Source organism: Drosophila serrata, unplaced genomic scaffold (genome assembly GCF_035046125.1).
Source record: "Drosophila serrata isolate PLE 108 unplaced genomic scaffold, ASM3504612v1 contig_360, whole genome shotgun sequence".
Taxonomy (NCBI): domain Eukaryota; kingdom Metazoa; phylum Arthropoda; class Insecta; order Diptera; family Drosophilidae; genus Drosophila; species Drosophila serrata.
In genome coordinates this window covers 1,588,016-1,603,806 of record NW_028257258.1, presented here as the reverse complement: position 1 = coordinate 1,603,806, position 15,791 = coordinate 1,588,016, and the positions used below count along the sequence as shown (strand labels likewise).

The following is a 15,791-nucleotide window of genomic DNA, read 5'->3' as shown; positions in this document are numbered from 1 at the left end:
TAATGGGGTGGGCACTACAAGTACATGACGTGGACTCACCTCATGTTGTGATGGTGCCCAGCGGCAGCTCCGATTTGCGGTTTACGATACAGCTCAAAGGCCGAGCCCCGCTGCTCCCGACTCCCGGCCAGATCCAAGGCATGGCGTTCGGGTGTGTGAGGCGGTAGGTTTCCTTTAAATATATAATTATTAATAACATTTCAATCAAAAATATAATTCAACAAAAAAATATGGCAAGGACTTCTTAGGCTACCTATTGGCGGTGGCATGCCCCGATGTGGTGCAATATAGGGTCCCGTCCCACTGCCTCCATTGTAGTGGTGACTGTTGCCATTGTAACCATTTGCTGGTGGATACGGCTGCGGAGGCGGTGCCTGTCCATAGTTGCCATTGGAGCCACCATAAGTGGGCTGCTGCTGCGGCGTTTGCTGCATGTGCCCATTGCTGGGCGATCCGGGATTTGCCTGCTGGCCATAGTGGTGATGGGAAGGCGTTGGCGGATAGTAGAAGCCATTGGGAGAGCGTGGTGAACCAGAGTCCTGAAAGGGAAATCATAAATTAGTTTAGAACATTCTTCGGCAGATCTGATTTAAACTTACCCCATTCTCCCAGGGTGTGGTACCTCCGCTGCCACTGCTGCCACCACTCTGGACTGGCGGCCTGTAGTTCTTGGGCTTTGGTGGCGGCACCGGCTTGAAGGGACCGCTGCCATTGCTGCTGGGCGTCCCGCTGCCATTCATCTGACCCTGGCCATTGGTCACATTCGGTGGTGGAACCACTCCATGCGGCGCCGTCTTCGGAAGCTTGCTGTAGTCCGCTTGCGACACCGAATTGTTGCGACTGTTGGTTCATGGGGTTTTTGCGGGATCATGGATCGGGTGATATATATATATTTGCATTGTGGGTTGTGGCAGTGGTTGTGGTTTTTGGGGTGTGATCGTACAAAAACAGATGTTGATTGATGATGGCGAGCACAAAACATAAGCCGGAAAGAGAAAAAGTTTATGTAATTATAAGGACATGTGTGACAACTATATGATAAATATTTATTTACGGGGATTGATAATGATAAGTTGGAATATAAATTAAAAAGAATACATTTGCAGTGGGCAACGTTTCCAATTTTTCAATACTAATCCCCGAAAATCAAGTGCTTAGACATTATACAAAAGTCAGGGTATGATCGTGAATATAATTATCGTTTATTGCACTTAAGGTCGGGCTTCTATATACACAAGGCAAGGAATTCGAGTTAATTAGAAACTAAAGAGCGTTACTCCATCTCGAAAAGGTTTACATAATTTAGGGATTTTTAAAGTGCATTTTCGTATATAAAAAATCGATTTTCAAAATGGCATTCATATCGTTCGAAATTCTTGGCTTAGACCAGCGTATCGTAAGCGGAGACACCGGACATGAGGGCTGGAGGTGGTGGCAGTGATGCCATTAGGGCATGCAGACGTGGTGCAGCGATCGGACGACGATCATAGCCGCCCGAGGTGAGGCGCAAGTGCTGCTGGTGGCTCAATTGGAGGCCACAGGACAGTGGCAGTTGAAGGGGCAGAGGCATGGGCAGGGAAACGGGCACGGGCATGGGCAAGGACGAAGGCGATGGTGAGAGCGACAACGAGGACGAGGGCGACATGGATTGCTGCAAATGCAAGTGCTTCAAATGGGGCGCATGGAGATGATAGCGTCTAATGGTTCAGGGAACACATACAGAGTCATATTTAATACGTCAAATATAATATTTGAAAAGATACAAGAGAATATTTACGACACACACAGTCGACAAAATGCATGCAAAGTGAGTTGACAACGAACGACGTCGCAGGAGAAAGAGAAAATAAATGGTTTTCTTTATATATATTTAACCCAGTTATCGCCTTATATATACAGTATCATCCGGGAGTATCTTTTAGAAGTAATATTGGATTAACCAATTCATACCTGTATTTGCCGTAATCCGTTTTAGTTTCCACCAAAGGCTTCCTTGGGCTGCTTTCCAAACCCAAATTCGAAGGACGCTGCGGATTGCCATTGCGCGGATCTGCAAAATAATGTTAAATCATTTATTAAGTTACAGTTTACATTGAATTAATTAGTTAATTACTCACCGATATTACGGGACGCATTCATTTCGTGGTAATGTGGTCGTCCAGGACTGCTCTGGCGGTTCAGATCGTTGGGACCGCCAAAGCTGCGATGATCATGAGGGGTACGACCATAGTCATGGCCTTGACCCACGGGCGGCAAAGGTCGACCACTGCAATAGATTTAGATTCATTATAAATATAGGTCCCTATAATCTATTGATTATCAATACCCACCTTGCATTTGGCACTGATTTGAGATCATCGGGTGCATTGGGACCCAGCCTGCCCAGGTTCTGCATGGCCATCTGGGTGTTGTTGTATGAGTCGTAACTGGAAACGCTGTCATAGGTGGAAGCACCTCCTCCTCCGCCACCACCATTGGCCTTAAGCTGGGCATTCAGTCGTGCCTGACGCTCCAAGGATGCATGGGTTTGCTGCTGCTGCTGCTGCTGGCGTTCCATGGTCTCAGCTCCACCAGCCCCGACCAAAGCATTTCGGGTTATGTACTCCGCTTGGACGTCATCCTGAATCACTGCCTTGCCAAAGAGACGCTCCTGTGCACTGCGTCCCAGAGTTCCATTTCGCGACGAGGATCCTGAGGTGTTCAGGGGCAGATCACCAGGTTTGGACTGTCGGTCAATGCGCGGCGGCAGATCCGGAGCATTAATCCCGTACAGAGATTGTGGCCGGACCACATTGGGATCTGCCATGCCGGAGGGCTGCTGCTGCTGCTGTTGCTGCTGCTGCTGCTGCGGTGGCACATTGGTGCCGTACATGCTGTATTTGCTGGAGTCCATGGTCTGGCGGCGATTGGGATTCGCGGGGACACCATGGTCGTAGGGTACCTGCAGCAGGTGCATTGCAAGGGTGGTGAGTGGGTGCCGAAAAAATATTAGCACACTGATAGAAATGGTCAACAAAATTCGCAACTTTTAGTTATGAGTATATATTTAAGAAACGTTAGAGAAGCTTTTATTCTTTCTGAAGATTGTACCTCATTATTTAATTAAAATGCCATTGTAAATTTAAACGAAACATGAAGGTATGACTGAAAGTTGATATTTAAAGTTTATAAATTTGAATTTCGACCAAATATTTTACAATTAAACTTTATGTTTAGCAATTTTTGTTGACCATTTGAATGTTTTTCAAATGAAGTTGAGTTGGGGGGCGCTTGAAAACCTCTGAAGTTTTTTGGTTTTTAGTGAAATGCGCATGCCAAGTTTTGTTTCTTAGACTGAGCTTCAGTTTCTGTTTGGTTTTTTATTCGACCTCTTACCGTATATGGAGGTGGTAGTCCTTCACCAATTATGTCTCTATCCCTATCCAAGTTATCCTGATTAGTGGCAATCGATGGATCTGAGCTCGCTTTAACCAACTGCGGCAAATTGCCAAGCGACAATGATGCGGATGGGCCGGGACTCAGTTCCAAATCGGATTCGGGACTTGATGCATACGAGAGTCGGGAGGTGGTCATGGGGAATAGGAAATCGTCGGAGAGGGATTCTACGGGCTGGGGTTTTTTGGATTTTTTTTCGGAGTCGGTATCGGGTTTGTTAGGCGCAAATTTTTATTTGGCAAGAGTTAAAATCATTTTAGCGGTAGTTTTCGTCGATTTTTATGGTTTTGGTTTTCAAAAATTTAGCGCGTTGAGAGCAACCAACATTATTGTTTCAATAATAAATAAAACGCAAGAACAGCAACAAGAAACGTTGATGAAACATTAAAATTTATGATTGATTCGATTCGATTTGATTGATTGAACGTCGGTCGATTGCGAAGCATTTGGGATACGTAATGTATGGACAAACACAAGATATATATTTGGCATAGTTGGATATTTTTGGTTTTTAGTTTTGGACGAGGACATTTTGATTATTTTGGCGGTGTGTTTTAATATATGCATCGAGTTTTACGGGGTGATTAAGCGGGAAATGACCATGATGATGTATATTTGGTTTTTGTTTTGTTTTTTTTGGTATGTAAATAAAAGAAACAAATGAAACGAAAAACATTTAGTTAGCAACTTTTAAAAATATTTGGCAAAAATTTGTATGGAGATTTTTGCATAAATGTTGAGACTTAAGCCTAAATATATGTCAATTAATATTCCGGGACATTTCGATATTGATGGGGGATAGGTAGAGTTAACTTTGGAGCTTCGGAAGTTGTCATTGCACTTCAAGAGTTGTTTTTAAATGCAACTAAGATTGATTATAAGATTTATGATATCTGGAATCTGGAATCTGTGGTGGAATGACAATTTCCTGGACTCCTTGGGTTATTCATGATATTCATGAGCTCTCTACATGCTTTTAGCTTCACAATTAACACACATTTATATGTACATAGAGATAACGTATAGCAATATTATCATTATTGTTCTTGATCATGCTACATGATGAGGGGGGCTTGATTGGGCTTATGAATAATTTAATTAATTTTGTAAACAACTACATGCGATAATTACAGAGAGGGAGAGAGAGGGATAGAGACTGGAGATTCAGCTGAAAAGTCAGTTGTGCCGCCAAGGAAAATGATTCAATCATTCTGGGGACTTTCTTTTCAACTAAATTAACACCGATTCTCATGCAATGCATTCGTTACTTTGGCCAACATTGTTGTTGGAATCAGCATTATTGTTGCTACTATTATTATTATTATTGTTGTTGTGATGGCTGTTGTTATTGTTGCTGCTGTTGTTGTGGCTGCTGGTACTACAGTTATTATTAATGTTATTATTATTATTATTGTGATTGCTACTCGAATTATTCAAACTGGCTATCTGACTGGTAAGATTATTGAAAGCCAGCGTAAAGTTGCCCTCATCCACCAAGGTGCCATCGCTGCTCCCATTGCCATTGCCCAGAAGATTGCTCAGGGATCCCGAGGAGGAGTAACCACTGCGCCCGACCAGACCACCCGGACCACTGCCGATCAATCGCTGCTGTGGCTTGGCCATGGGCGCCCTCTTCAAGGCACTGGCATCTGTCAGATGCTGATGCTGCTGCTGCTGCTCCAGCTCCAGATTGCTTTTCTTGCTCTTGGCCTGATCCGCAGGCAGCAGGTTCAGGCTGGAGTCGAAGAGATTCTTCTGCAGGAGCAGCTCGTGGTAGTAGTAGGGCGTCGTTCGGCGCTCCACGGGCGCATTGGGACGCAGGCCATAGCGGCTGACCGCAGTTGGTCCGGGCTGAAAGCCCCTGGATACACTCGAGTGATTCACTTGATTCACTGCACTCGTACTGCCTCCGTTCAGGTTCGAGCTGGAGTGCAGCGGCGTTTGGCTGGAGGCGTAGCTCTGGCTCATGAGATTCGGCTGGGAGCTGTGATAGCCCTCCATGGACAGGATATTATCATCCAGAATGCCATTGTCCAGTGGAGTGGGATCGGCTGGCGGGGCCAGGCCATTGGGCATCGAGGATGCGGGCTTAATGATCGGCACCATGGTGTAGGAGCTCCGATTCCGGGGCTTCTCCGCCAGACTCTGGCTGTGGGCATAGCCCACCGGCGGTGGTCGTGGCGGCGGAGGCGTATGACCTCGAATTCTGTGACTCTGATTCGGATTGAAATTGAGATTTAGGTTCTGGGAGTAGCGGGGCACCGAGGTCGAGGCCAAGGGGCGGCAGCAGGCGAACTTGCAGGGCTGAGCGATATAGGGAGGGAATAACATTTCGGTGGGGGAATCGGGGAACTGTTAGTGTTTTTTATTTATTTTTTATTATTATATATTTAATTTTCAGTTTCGGGTAGACAACAATCATGGGCATGTTCATATGTGTGTGTGTGTGGTTTAAAAAAACAAATAAGAAAAAGTTTCGAAAGTAAAAATTAGAATATTGACCATAACCAGTTGTAGAAATAAAAGAGTTATAGAGTTTATTTAAAATTAGTTCAAGATTTAACTACAATAAATTATTAATATTTAAGGTTAGGGGATAGGAAGAGTTCTGCTAACGTTGGATATCATAACAAAAAAAACTATAATTTCTGTACTAAATAAACTATTGTTTAAGGTAAAAATTGTAAATCATTCCTTTTCTGGGTTGTTTAAAAAATTTGTATAAGTGTATGGGAAGAAAGCTAACTGACCTATAAACACGTGCTGAGTTATATAAAGAATAATATATTATAAACTTGGTATTAAGGATTTGGGATCATAAGCTATAAGCTGTTGTAGTTTTCTTAAAAATGGTATTTCCCTGGTTATTATTATCTAACTTATTTCTATATCACATACCTTTAAATTATATGTTCTATTCATATTCATTGCTTTATAATTCTGATACTTGGCAAACTTATAAATTAAGTAGGACGTTTATCGGAATAATCCCTGAAACTTTCTCATTTCTACTATCATCTTTCACATTTTTAATTTATTTAATAAACCCTATTTCCCATCACCTTTCCGGATAGTTACAGAACATCGTTATATTAGAGATTACTAAGGACTCACGACATCCACGAGATGCTTGGGACAGACTTAAGGACTAACTACGACGTGGGACAAACACGCAGACAACAACTAGTGAGGAATGGGAATTGGAACCCGGAGAGGAACAAGATGGACTCACCTTCGACTCGGACATCCAGACGGCGCCGCTCTGCTGCAGATCGATCGAATCGCGTAATTTTCGATACCAGGACTCCTCGTCGCTCAGCCCAATCTGAGTGCTGAAGATGTGCGACCAGACGCGCTCCAGCTTCTGGCACTGCTCCAGCAGCTTCTTGGAGCTCTTGTGGGCCGCCTTCGGGAGACCGTGGCGCAGCTGCTTGATCACGTGCTTGCTGTCCGTCTTCAGGAAGATAACCACCGGATAGAACTGGGCGTAGTTTAGACGATCCACCGCATTGGGCGTGATGTCCAGCAGGGCATGTTTGCCGCGATCCATCACATCCCGGATATTCGATAGTCGGACAATCCGGCATTTTCCACTGCTTCCGGCCGACTTGTCGTCATCCTGCAGCGGAGTGGAGAACTTGTCGGGGAAGTCCTTGGCCAAACGCTCTCGAGCCAGGTCGGAAACGGGTCCAAAGAGCACAACCGGACGCACAAAGCCAGGATGACGCAGGACGACACGCTCGTAGGCAGGGAATTTGGAAATGCTGTCAGAGAAGACGACGTCGTCCCAGTTTTCGCGGGAAAGGCTCTTCGAGCGGCGATGTGTTGAGCTATAGGTTTGAAAGATATACAATTAATATTTAATTTTGTAAATAAGTAAATAACAAAACTCACCGTCGTCGTCGGAAGAAGTTGCCTCTCGATTCGTTGGCATTCATCTCCTTTTTGGTGGCATTGAACTGGGCGGTGGCCAGCTCTTCGGCCCTCGACTTGTTCGGTATCACGCCGCGCTGCATCTCCTGGTGACCGCGTCCGATCTTGAGCACCTGCCAGGATCCCACGACGCCGTTGTGCAGGGTATCAATCACACGGAACACGTCGCCCGCCTTGAAGGCCATCTCTCCCTTGGAGGGATTGTCGCAGTGGAAGTGGGTCTTGATGTGGAAAGAGTCACCGCGCTGGTTGGTCACCACTTCGTCGTATTCCTCCTTGCAGTACTGCACAATCAGATCGATGCGATCCTGCAGGCTGAGCAGGAACAGCACAGCTTCCTCGCGCGTCACTCCGTTCATGTCCATGTCGTTGACCTTGAGTATCTTGTCGCCGGGCATCAGGCCCTGTAGTGATGCTGGGGATCCTGGCTGCACGGCGGTCACAAAAATTCCGGCCTCATTGCCACCGGTCAGGCGTATGCCCACGCTTCCCTCCTTCTGGAAGGAGATGAATCTCGGCTCGGCACTCTGACGCTCTTCGTATAGCTGCCTGCGGGAGCTATAAAAGTCCTCCTGGGCGGCTCCGCCACTAGATCCCCTTGGTGGTGGTGGACGCGGGGGCTCATCGGCTCCACCACTTCGACCACGGGTGGGTGTCACTGGTCTATCCAGCTGCTGCAGCGACACTCCATCGATCAGGGGTCCTCGGGAACGACCGCGAGGCGTTAGATTGCTCTTCTCGTCATTGAGCCCGTTGCCATTCATGCTAGGACCGTTGGAGGTTCGTGTGGGAGGCTGAACATACAGATTCTGTGAGGAGTAACTGGCTCCGCCCGGCAGGTAAGGATCCTCCAGGTTGTTGTTGCTGCTGCTGCATCCTGAGACCTGAGCCTGATGGCTGGCGTAAATGTTACCCGACGCCTGATGGCTGATGGCCGAATTGTTCAGATTCAGCTGGCTAACGGCCGCCTGGTTGGTGATGTCCCGAAGGACTACCAGGTTCAGACGCTCCTTGCAGCCATCGATGATCTTCTTGGCCTCCTTGAGACTCATCGTGTCTCCACAGTTAGTGTTGTGGATGCGGGTAATAATGTCACCCTCCTGGAGGCTGTACCCGTTGGCGTTCAACTGTTCTCGGGCCTTCGAAGAGATCTCCTTGACGAACAGCCGGCATCCGAGGACCACTCCATAGTCGTCCTTCTTGCCGCCCTTCGTCAGTGTGACCTTGATGGGCTGGCCCCCGCTGGCGTTCTGCACCAGTGACGAATTCAGTGAGTTGGGCTGGCTCAGGCTTGACATGGTCGGTGGCGGAGCAACTCCACCACTGCCGTTGGCCACCAGACCCACCGAGCTCAGGCTGTGCGAGTGCTGGTGCTGCACTGCAGCTGGATTGACGGGGTTGAGGGGCACGCGTCGCTTGACAACCAGTTGGACGGTGTTGCCGCTGTCCCGCAACACCTGCACCGCCGTTGCATACTCCACGTTCTCCAGCGAGACTCCGTTCACCGATATTATCCGATCGTTGACTCTGCAAATGAGCGAAAAGGGCGGGGATTTTATTGTAGTACCAGTCCAGTATATATGGATCACTTGGCTGCTTTCGGTAATTGCCGGGTAGCTCGTAAACCCTGCTCTAATGACCGAATCGTGACCAAACTAGAGAAGTACAGGTCTCTGTTTATATGCAGGTCATTAGCAACGACCTTGTCCATTTCTACACAGTCATTTGACTTGCAGCCATAATTAAGAAGAACATTTTATGAGTGTTTTGGGACTAGAAGATACCCTAAGGTTATTTATGAGATTTTTCGATATGGAAAAGATTATATATATGTCTATATTTTCAGGAGAAACTCATTAGAATCTTTTGAATATGTACAAACAGTTACTTTTCTTTAAATATTGTATAAAAGAATTGTAACTATTTAAGGCTAATTATGAAATGCCATTTGATCTGTCTATTGCCTATCTATTAGATTGATATAAAGCCTTTATATATACTTGAGTTTTGCAGCAATCATTTCAGCACTTATTAATGGAAACTACTATCATATTGACCTACATAGATATCAGAAATTTAATTACGAGTTATCTCTTGAGTCTCAAGTTAATTCCAGGGTTGTCTACAAATATGGACTGAAAACCCCATGGTTAACCTTTAATTCATATTACTCCAAGTGTTTTTAAGTACAGGGTATGCTGAATAATCCACAGTAGCACACACACACCTGAAATTCGAAACCCCTTCAGGCTGAAGATACATAATGTTTCGGACCACTGGACCTGCCATGCGATCTGGCAGGTAGAGATCAGACTTCTGGGTCTCAATCTACGCGCCACTCCAAGGGAAATCAGGTTAGACTTGGATTGAAGACATACGCTAATAAACGGGCAATTGTCCGAGATATTCAGCATGACTAGACTGGAAGCAATAGAGCCCGAGAGCCAAAAGAATTGAGTGCCATGAATCGAGGCGTCTGCTAAGCGGCTTCCGTGGATTTCTGAGGAATTCCTCCTCAGGCCCGAACAATTACGGACCGTTCTTGGAACGGAACACCGCCGAAGTGGTGGCATGAAAAGTAAAAATGTAATGGCATATAGTAAATAGCACATGACGAATCCCCGACAAGAATGTTATACTTTTGTGTACTCATAACCATGGAGCACAAAACAAGTGTGTACAGACAAAGTGGTTAATGATGGGAAAATTATATTGCATGTCTGAGGCGAGGCATATCCATAATTAAGTTGTCTACGAGTGCAGAAAGAAGAGGCCATCCGTCGATCCAAACTAAGCCGCATTTTACTTTCTGTTTGCCGCCGCCGGTGGAACCATTGAGTCTGGAGCGGACCAAAGCGAAGCGGCTTAGCAATTAAGCCGAGGAAAAATGCGGAAAATGCGACAGGGAATGGCATGGGTTTGCACTCAGAAATAGTTACGTTACTTCTTTATGAAACATTTTTTTAAGCTGAAATACACTCATGTCAGGCAAGTGGGTTTTGTAAAACCAAAAGAAGATCGTAAGCAAAATTTCACTGTCTCATATTTGAAATAACATCTACGGAAATGTTTGAATCCTTACATAAATTTTCTTTCTTTTCTAAAATTATTCGAAATTTGTTTACTGACTCCTCAACATTTTCTCTATGTGTAATCTACGTGCCAGCTGCATAACAGTGAAACTTTGGCCATAATGAACCTAAAGGGCTTTTGGGCCAGGTCGCCGGGACATGTGATGATGAGCCGCTGCTAATTTCCACTTGTCTCTTCGCTCTCTTGGCAAACATTTTTCCAGCCTCGACGGCGGCTGGATTTTCCTCTTTGAAATTCCCCAGCTGAGGCAGGTAAGAAAAGGGACAAGCTGGAAATAGTTACCGGCATGTCTGGGCCAAAGTAAATACATAGTTTCATGGGAAGAACAGATTATGAAAAGTTTTTAATCATCAGGGAAGTCAGGGGAAGGGCTAGGCCTTGGCCAGGTCGTCTGTCGTTGACGATTGAAAAACGCTTTGGAATTTTTATTATCGACAAGAAGACCAGAGCTTCAGAGACACCGAGATGGAGCTGCCGAGGCGTTGGCTTAATTACATATACGTTTTTCTATATATTTTTTTTTTTTGTCCCAGCTACGTGAGTTTTGGAGTATTATTGAAGTGTGCGCATTTCGGGTTTTTATCTTTTTCGAAGGAGTGGGGAGAAATAAAATGGAAAACGAGAAGTTCTAAGCCCAAGATTAACGATGTCAATTGTCAGCGACATGAGGAGCATTCCTAATGCTCACTGTAGGAACAGTAGGAAATGCTTAGTCTGCACTTTATTTGATCAACTTGCATGGGGGCATATTCATCGTGTCGGACAACAATTAGTTTCCTGCTCCGATAGTTTTACCCACTAGAAGGAGGAATAGGAGTAGGAGTGGAGGGTCATTCACATCTGTTGAGTCATCCCAGCCAGAGGTTCCCATCCATAAGGAATACTTACTGCAAACGATCCTCGGCGGGGCCACCTTTGAGCACATCGCTGACTGCTATCGAGGGATCACCGTTGGCAAAGTGCGGATTATCACGTCCACCGGAAACGGCGATGCCGAAGCCATATCCCGGAACTCGGGTCACCGCCACTGTGTGGTACTCCCAGGTGGTGCGATCACCCTGCAAAAATTAAAAAATAATCAATAATTAGTTTGAGACATTAGGGAATATAATATAATCATATGAATATGTATTCTAAACTCCGTTTTCTTTCTTTAAAATTGTTTTAAATCATTTCTGCTTCTTGTATATTTAAGTTTCTCAATCCTTCAGTTTTTATACCTCATAAAAACCCCTAAAAACGCAATCGTTTATATAGAGATAACATTCACTCTATTCTATGCTGTCGTTTTCAATTTATTTCAATATATTTTAATTGGAATTTGTTAAGGATGGCTGCCAGGCGGAAATGCACATGTGACTTCCGTTTCTCCATTTACTTTACATACTCGTACTGGGACGGCCCTTGAACAACGACCCATGAACAATTCAATTTTATGCACTAAAGGTTCCAGCAGGAATGCGTAAAAGGGTTAGTGGGATAGTGATAAAAATAATAGTAAACATAAAGCCAGAAATGGAAGTTGCTTTGTGTACATTTGCTGTGATTTAATAGTGTTTTCTTTTGCTGGTTTTGTGATGATGGATGCACATGGCAACAAGCGGAACTAAATAAACCCATAAAGCTATTTGTTTACGAATGAATTCTGATTGAAAAAGGAAATTGAAAATAAAGAAACCAGAATATAAAATTGTGGTTTATAAAAGAGAATGGATCAAGTTTAAGATTGGGGAACTAGAAAGGTGGCATATAAATATGGTAATAAATTTATTTAATTGCTGTAGAGAGCTTTCTCTCAAGCCTGAAATATTCTGTTTAAAACAAGAAGTTAAAGCAATCCAAACTAATCATTAATAATTATATGGCTTTCTTTTATTTAATAGACATGAAAACAAGAACTCTACAATTTAAAGATTTCCTCTGTTAATAAAAATATATATAGTAAACACACCCCCATATTTCACAAGAAAGGAAGCCGAAGTTTGTTTACCCTCGCAGTGAAAATCAATCATAACTTAGCCAAAAATGCCATTATTTTCAATCGGAAAATTTTTCGATGCTGGTTTTTATTGGGTTAACAAATCTGCATATTAAATTTAAAATTTTATAAATTTAAATTTTTCTTGAAATTTTGAAAATTTTAACGATGTAACCCCTTATAAAATTTTTTAAATTTCTTTAAATTTTATTTTCCCCGCAAATATGACCTAAACGATCAGGCTTTCAATGCTGATCAAGACTATATATGATTTATAGGGTCGGAAATGTATTCTTCACTAATTAAAATTATAATACCTATTGCACGATTCTTGAAATCGATCACTTTAGAGTTATATGTTAATACCCAGTAAAGGGTATAAAAATATCTAGCTTAATATTTCATCAAGTTTTAGTAATTAATGGATGTTTTCATTCAGTCATCATACATTTTCACTCCCCATTTACCACCTGCAATTACCGAATCACTTTAGTTTGACTTCATTTACCCTCACAGCAGGCGATGGGCTGGAATTCGGGGCCCGGAATCGACACACAACCCCCATTATGGCAAAACTCAATTGAGAGATCCGACTCAATCTCTCAATCATTACACAAATCCAATACAAAATGAAGAGATAAATCAATTAAAACCAAATCCTATCAAGCTGTTTCCAAATCCTGCATGCAATCGCCGTGTGATTCACGCGGCAGTACTCCACGCCGATTCAAAAATGCAATCAATTTCAAATCTGTCGTTTGGCGAGCCAGCCAATCCCCTTAAAATTTGAAAAGGCAAAAAATTAAATCGAAATTTGTTATCCATGCTCGGCTCAGGTGGGCGCCACAAAGTGTTTTATTTTATTTTAACAGACAGACGCAACACGACGCATCCAATTACAAAACTCGACAAAAAACACATACAGATTCCATGCGTGGGCCGGCGGCTGCCTTAGTATAGTATAAATAATAAACAATAAAAAGATAAACACAATTAACTAACAAAAAAATACAAATTTCAGCTAGTCGCGTGGGCCATAATAAATATTTATAAACTTTTGCTGCAGCCTGTGCCCTCTGCAGGTGTATATGAATTTGCATCAGACTGAATCTGAGATATTTTTTTGTTTCTGGTTATGCTTCGCTTGCATTAAGAAATATAAAAAAAGAAAAGCTGAACTGCAGGGGGAAGTCGAAAACATGAAAGAAGATTTATGAAATGTTTATGTTGCGGGATTTTATTTCTTTCTTTTTTTTGACCGACTTAATGCATTTTGATGGGGGCGGTAAAATTATAATTAACTTAATTGCAAGTGAAATTAGTTGGAAATTTAATGGGGTGCAGCCAAAGGAAGACTTTCTTTATGGCAAATATATGTAGGAGTAATTAATCTTCTTGTGTGTGTGCCGGAAAGTTCTCTTTGGTTTTCCGTAAAACATAACCCTGAAGTAACTCGACTTGTAACTTAACCTTCATCTGCTAATGCTTAGGCATTCCTCAGATTGTTTATCTACAGTTTATCTACTGGGTTCTAGTCAGACTGGGTTTTACTCCACCCTTTTCGTTAGCCATAATTTAAGTCACAGCTGTTTGATTTATGGCCCAGTTAGTACCCACTCTTAATGACTTTAATTATGAGGAAAATACAGCTTAGCTTATTCTTACCACCAGCATATTGTTGGGTACATAATCCGGAAACTTCATTGTGTTTGCCTTAATTTAGTTTTTGGGTTTCGTTTGGCGTCAATAGAAATGTCTGTCATACAATGCACTTTGAGCGAGTCAAAGCGATTAATTTGATTATTTAATTGGTTTCGTATGACATGTTTATAGAGATTTCATTTGTGTATTTGTATCACTTGTTTGCTTTCCGATATCACTTATATATATATATTTGAATGCACGTAATTTGGGCACTTGAAGCACACAGAAAATAATGTATAATTACAAATAAAAAGCGGAAAAAATAACAAAAAAGGAGGAAAGAGAAATAAAGTGCAAAATTGAGGAATTTCGCGATAATAAAGTTTCGAGGCTGATGTCACTTTCAATTTGTTGTTAACACGGCGTAATATATTTTAATACTTCTATTTAGCTATCGAGCTGCGGAAAATCCCACAAATTGAGGTAATGATTTATAAATAAACTTTTTTTTTCATATTTGCTGCAACTTCACGGTGCTTAGCCTTTGGTTTCGATTTCAGTCGCAATCTCAATCTCGGTTCTTTTCGATTTTATTGAGAGTTCATTTGCATATATATATATATATGTATGTATAAATATATATAGGCAAATACCTGAACGAGGCGTCATCGAGTGGCTCTCGCAGATACTTAACACTCCCATAAAGTTTCGGTGCAAATTAGCATGTTATACTTCAACTCACGAATGGTGAAAAGTATCTCATAGATGCCGAGTATCTAGGCGCTCTCTCTCCTTCTCTGTGACTGTAGAGACATTTGCATCGTGCAAAAGGTTTCTTGCCGCCAAGAGCCAAAAGCCAATGACCAGGCAACTTTGCGTTGCAAATTTGGAGCGGAGCAACAATCGCCCGTATCTGTTGGATGCACCGAAAGTGAAGTGAAATGTTCACAGCTGCGCTCCGCTGAGCATTACGGATTGGATGTCGGATTGAGCTATAATTTCTGTTTCCCGGTTGCCCGAAATCTCACAGCGATTCTCTGTTGCTAAATGGGATTTACTTTGTTTACTTTACTATTGAAGTCATTTGAATCAATCAATTTTTTAATAGATATAACTGATAAATAATATTGTTTCCCGGTTTATTATACGCTTGTAGCTTTAATTCAGCTTTATTTAAGCCTTACAATCAAGGATTGTTGGTTCTTTGGCTTTCAACTTGTGCACTCTGCATCTTGTGGATGCATCTTTTGACTATCTTTCACATAGATTTCACTTCACCATTCCAATCTATTGGCATTACCGCTTTCGTAATGAACAAACACACACACTCGGAGTGGGAAAAAGATGGAATAACAGAATGAGGGAGCAGATACTGCGAGGTAGTATCGCTTGGATACGTCGCGCCGTCGCAGTTGTCCGCTGGCGGCAAAACCGTTGACGTTGACGGCTTGAAACACGCTTCGAAACTGCTGGTTACCTACGATTGTGGCTGTGGATGCCAGTCGGCCAGCAGGCAACGCGATCCAACGGAGCGCAAAGCGGACGGCGGGATGAAGGCGCAGCGCAAAACAAACACGAGAATAAATACCAGACTTTGTCGGCGTATCTGTGAGATACGAAAGTATCTGTGTGCTAGCGCTCGCTTGGATGGTGTTGGTGTGTTGGTTACGTTCCACATTTTGTATTTTATTGAGAGGCCGGAAAGAAG

At 43.1% G+C, this 15,791-nt stretch overlaps 1 protein-coding gene across 33 annotated transcripts in view; it reads right to left on the bottom strand.

The window, feature by feature from the left end:
- Window positions 1-15,791, bottom strand: part of pyd (zonula occludens-like protein polychaetoid) — a 98,248-nt gene that overhangs the window by 5,042 nt on the left and 77,415 nt on the right. For 8 of the 33 annotated variants that reach the window (XM_086838926.1, XM_086838940.1, XM_086838928.1 and 5 more), the window contains 10 exons: window positions 11,350-11,519; window positions 7,330-8,895; window positions 6,668-7,265; window positions 3,376-3,609; window positions 2,331-2,941; window positions 2,118-2,266; window positions 1,951-2,050; window positions 600-840; window positions 254-539; window positions 40-172 (listed from right to left, as the gene is read on the bottom strand). In XM_086838926.1, coding sequence (XP_086695052.1) covers window positions 40-172; window positions 254-539; window positions 600-840; window positions 1,951-2,050; window positions 2,118-2,266; window positions 2,331-2,941; window positions 3,376-3,609; window positions 6,668-7,265; window positions 7,330-8,895; window positions 11,350-11,519 — 4,088 coding nt within the window. Of the gene's footprint in view, window positions 1-35; window positions 173-253; window positions 540-599; window positions 1,698-1,950; window positions 2,051-2,117; window positions 2,267-2,330; window positions 2,942-3,375; window positions 5,788-6,667; window positions 7,266-7,329; window positions 8,896-11,349; window positions 11,520-14,104; window positions 14,356-14,825; window positions 15,557-15,791 lie in introns of those variants that run through there. The other 25 variants (XR_015273048.1, XR_015273049.1, XR_015273051.1 and 22 more) reach the window with 13 other exon arrangements.